General features: G+C 45.0%; 1 protein-coding gene across 1 annotated transcript; it reads right to left on the bottom strand.

Moving 5' to 3' along the window:
- Positions 1-1,881: 1,881 nt before the first annotated feature.
- LOC134460103 (ADP-ribosylation factor-like protein 4C) lies at positions 1,882-4,764 on the bottom strand. The gene has a single exon (XM_063212567.1). The coding sequence runs from the start codon at positions 4,080-4,082 to the stop codon at positions 3,504-3,506; it is 579 nt and encodes a 192-aa protein (XP_063068637.1). The 5' UTR covers positions 4,083-4,764; the 3' UTR covers positions 1,882-3,503.
- Between the last annotated feature and the right edge of the window lie 208 nt (positions 4,765-4,972).

Below are 4,972 nucleotides of genomic sequence, written 5' to 3'. Positions count from 1 at the left end.
TGGAGCGCTATTCGGTTATATATTTGCTGTTCTGGAAAGCATTTTTTTAGAAGTTACATTTTTGTTGACTTCATTTGCTTTTTTTGGGACGCTGGTTCCAGACACTTCAGTGGCGTGCAGTCCCACACCAGTCCCTGGCTGAACCACCACACATGTGACATGTATTGACAAATGTGTGACATGTGACAAATATTGCAGATGCACAGAGGGAATGTGTGTGTGTGTGTGTGTGTGTGTGTGTGTGTGTGTGTGTGTGTGTGTGTGTGTGTGTGTGTGTGTGTGTGTGTGTGTGTGTGTGTGTGTGTGTGTGTGTGTGTGTGTGTGTGTGTGTGTGTGTGTGTGTGAGAGAGAGAGAGACAGATAGACAAGGGAGGGAAAAAAAAACGCTGGGGTTGGTCCATTGGAGATGATTGTACATAGGGCCCACATTTTGCAGCTACGCCTCTGTACACGTCTTTCCATTACAGTTAGCAAGTCTTACCCATAGGTGGCTTTTCTCATTAAGCGGCAGATTGAACACACCTATTAATATCCCGTTTCAATTTGTCTGAGCGACATCAGGTCAGCCGTGGGCCTGGAGGCTCTCTGGCATGGACGAGGACGGCACAACACCCCAGGGAACACGGGCACGTGTACTCCCCACTCCGACACATGCCTAACATCTCTCGTGCAACTGATCCAACACCTCCCGCCAGGGGTGTCGTTCAGGGGGGGTAAGGTGTGACTGAGTCACCAGGGCCCCCTGTATAGTAGGGGACCCACACACAGTCTGATTTATGAAGATGTATGGCCTGGGGTCTGGTGGGGGTCCATTGGAGCTGATTGTGCATAGGGCCCGCAATTTGCTGCTACGCCCCTGCCTCCCACTAAGGGCTCCCACCAGCCACATAATTGATTTCCTCCCTACTAAAGACCTGGTGTTAAAATAAGGCTTGAAGTCAAGGAGCATGTTACGATTAGCAGTCAGGAAACAGGGTAGAACATGGTTTGTTATAAGGAAGCATTTGGAAATTATGCCAGCTAGCTAAGTCTATATGAAACCTTCCTATGGAGCCCTTAAAAGAAAAGATAAGCCACTGATTGAGCTGATTTCCTCCCTACTAAAGACCTGATGTTAAAATAAGGCTTGAAGTCAGGGAGCATGTTGCGATTAGCAGCCAGGAAACATGGTAGAATATTAGGTATGTTTGTAATAAGGAAGGGTTTGGAAATTATGTTTATTAAGTCTATATGAAACCTTCCTATGGCGTCCTTATAAGAAAAGATAAGCTACTGATTGAGCTAGATAGAGTGAAGATTTTTACAACCGCTCACTTGATAGCATGTGTCTGCCTTGTAAATTGCAAGAGCAGGTCAATTGCATGTCACATGATTTTTCAGAAAGACCTTGGTAACATGTTGATTCTACACAGTACATATTCAGGAAGCATGTTAGGTTAGAATGAGACGTGTAGTCAGGAATGTTTACTCTGCCCTACAAAGGCAAAGTGCAGTTTTTATGCCAACGTTGAAACTGAAAAATAGTGCTTCAAAATATTGGTATTAAGTTGGATATTGCACTGCAAATTTGACACAGCAATATCCATAAGGCTTTGTCACAAGATAAAGGAGGTGTTCTGAAGACCGTTTTCAGTCTAAACTCAATTTGACAAAATATTTCATTACTGCACTTTGCCTTTGTAGGTCAGTACTGTATTCACCCAAAGGAACTCCAATGAACAAGGAGTCCATTTCTTTCCCCCAAAACCTCAGGTCAGACACGAAAATGAGACATAATCCACCATGCATTGTCCCCATGCAATACCTTAGTCAATTGAGCATTTAAGACAGTATGAATAAAGCTTACATCATGTTTTTTTCTTTTTATTTGAGTTTGTTTCATTTGCATCTACATTGATTCGGGACAACACCCAGGTGCAGTCTTCACTTATGGAGCAGTTTCAGTGTCATACAACCTAACTGCAAACAATTGCAAACAGTATATTAAAAAAAATGTTAAGACCTCTTTTTTTTCACGTTTTTGGTTTAGTGTGCATGAACAGTCCAAGTTGAAATCATAAGGTGTGCGGAATCATTTTGTGAAGTGCTCAGATGTTTTTTTCCCTGCAACTTAGAGGACCATCTTAAAGCATGACATACATGACATGTAATCATGGCAACCGTTGCTGTCCAACTCCACCTTTGTCACCATAAGAGAGCATTCAGAGAATTCACTTCATTCAGAGAGCACATTGTTATACAGTCATAGAACATAAAGGCAAACCCTGACAGCAGCTGGTCTGGCAGAGATACTGGTAGCAACACCCAGTTGTCCTCCTCTTCACTGTAGCCTAACTACGGCAAGGCTCTAAACTAACACCAACCAACTGGCCAACCGCTGGTGAAATTTCAGTTTGGCTGGTAGAGAAGACAACCAATAGCCACATTCAGCCATAAATGCGTGTGTGTTTGGCTATTGAGATGAACATCTACTCGCCATTTTGACTAGTGATGGGAAAAAAAAAGTTAATTTAGGGCCCTGGCCTATAAGAGGAGGAACTGTGTTGTGTCTCATTTGAAATAGGCCTGCAGAGAGACAGCCCTGTCTTACAAGTGGCTGTGAAGATCCTCAGTCACCCAGGCTGTGGCACTCAGGAGTTTACATGCAGGCAACAGGACTTCATGGAGAAGCTCCCTCTCATCTCCACCAAACTTTACTTTACTTCGTATTTCTGGGGGGTTTGTAATCTCGTGGAGGGTGGCAAAGCAGATTCCAAAATGCCTGTCACACTGTAACAATTTCATGAATCCCTGCAACAATGTTGGTAACATTATTATTATGCCGGAAAACTACTGGGTGTTGCTGTGAGATGAGCCAGGTCATTGCTAGGTGAAGGCCCACTATAGGCTATCACATCTATATGATATGAATCACTCACACCACATTCCATGTCAAAGAACCAGCTACTTAGCAATCAGTAGGCATGATGTGCATTGTGGAGAGGGGGTGTTTACAGTAATCAAAACATTGGCATGTCACTTAAAGATAGAAATGAACACAAATAAAACATACAAACACTAAGTCACTGAAAGAAACAGTCGCCATTGGTAATGCTTTAGGGAACATGGTCTCTACAAGGGGTGCCTCAGAGCTGTTACCATTGTAATACCATCTATGACATTTTACATTTTTTTTGACATTGTCAAGCAGCCACGAACAGGATCCAGCCCGTTTTAACTTCTGATTGTGAATGCCTATGCTTGTCGCCTTTCCTGATCATTCTAAACTAAGGTAGCGGACAAGTAAGTTCCATTCTCTTAGCTTGCGAAACACGCTGAAAACTCAGCAATAATTATTAACAAAAGTTTTTCATCAGTTGAAATAATAATAGAAATAATAAAAAATAAACAACTTAAATCACTGCACACATGAAATCTCTTCATTTCTTTTGAAACATGGCATACTCAAGCAGCTGTATTAAATGTATATTTTTGTTTGCTATCATAACGCATTCATTTATCCATTATCGTTTCTTCTTTTGCTTCAAACTTTTTCTCCGTTTCACAATCATTTCATACAACTTGTCCATGCCCTCGTGAAGTCCCTCGCCAATTATGGCACATGCGGGTTGGACGTGGTACGCGGTGGACGGGCTGAGCTCATGAAGAGCCAGCTGTTTCTCAATCTCGGGGACGGGAAGCGATTTTGGCAAGTCCTGCTTGTTGGCAATCACCAAGAGAGGGGTCCCCTGGTTTTCGGCGAATTTGGTGATTTTGTGCAGCTCCGTTTTCGCCTCTTCCAGTCTGTCAACGTCCACAGAGTCCACTACATAGATAATACCATCCGTACACCTACTGTAAGATTTCCACAGAGGTCGCAACTTCTCCTGGCCACCGACATCCCAAAAGTGACAGCTGATGCCTTTGGCGGTGCCATTGCTGAGTTTGATTTTCTCGGTGTTGAAGCCGATGGTGGGAACAGTGTTGACAAATTCATTGAACTTGAGTCTATACAGAACAGTCGTTTTGCCCGCAGAGTCCAGCCCTAGCATCACAATGTGCAGAGACTGGAATGCGGCGATGTTGGAAAAACTATTCCCCATTTTACGCAGGCTTAAAGCAATGGCTCAATGCATGGACTCATTAGAATGGTAATACGCATGTAATACGCTTGGATGTCATACAATCCTGTGGACAACGAAATGGCAGATCACTCCACCTGCTAGTTCAAGTGGCTAGTCAAACGATGTAGATGCAAAATCATACCACATAGACAACGCGCTCCTGCTGTATCACCAATGACGACGGCCTGGTTTTCAGTAGACTCCTGCGCCGCACAGCAGCAAAGACAGTGTTTGTCTGGCATTAACGCCCCAGCAGACGTCTGCAATCCAGTAAAATATACGACTGGGACATCTTCACCACCAGTATTCCCGTGCGAAAATAAACAGGCAAGGGCGTGTGCGATCCAGCTGCTATTAAAATGCCCACCGCGCAGCACGCAGATCCGAGGGTGAGCAAGCAGCCTATATGCCTGAGACGTGAACAGCAGCTGCAGCAGCAGAATGCGAAATCTTGTTTTTGGCGTTGTGACTGACGACCCACACCTCACTGGCACTGCGGGTAGAACCGTCTCTCCGCAGATTTACGCGCAGCAATACGGTCCTCCGCTCCCTCGGGTGGAAACCAGCCCCCGATCACGCCACAGTTGAGAGGGAGACACGGTCCTTTCGTCACCCCCGCCTTGGACGACGGGCTGCTGCTGCTGCTGTTGGTGTGTGTATGTGTGTGTGTGTGTGTGTCTGTGTCTGTGATGCACCCGCCGTCGTGTTGCTGCTGCTACAGCATTGCACGGCAACCCAACTCCGCCCACCGAGTGTAAGCAAAACACAAGCGCACGAGCAAGCCCAGTCAGCGACCTTCATTTACAAAACACACTGCCTATTCTCACTGATGCTGGCCCATGACGGTCACATTCGATCAATAGACCTGT

Source organism: Engraulis encrasicolus, chromosome 12, assembly GCF_034702125.1.
Source record: "Engraulis encrasicolus isolate BLACKSEA-1 chromosome 12, IST_EnEncr_1.0, whole genome shotgun sequence".
In the NCBI taxonomy this organism is placed as follows: domain Eukaryota; kingdom Metazoa; phylum Chordata; class Actinopteri; order Clupeiformes; family Engraulidae; genus Engraulis; species Engraulis encrasicolus.
The sequence above is the reverse complement of the archived record's forward strand: the minus strand, read 5'-3'. Positions and strand labels throughout refer to the sequence as shown.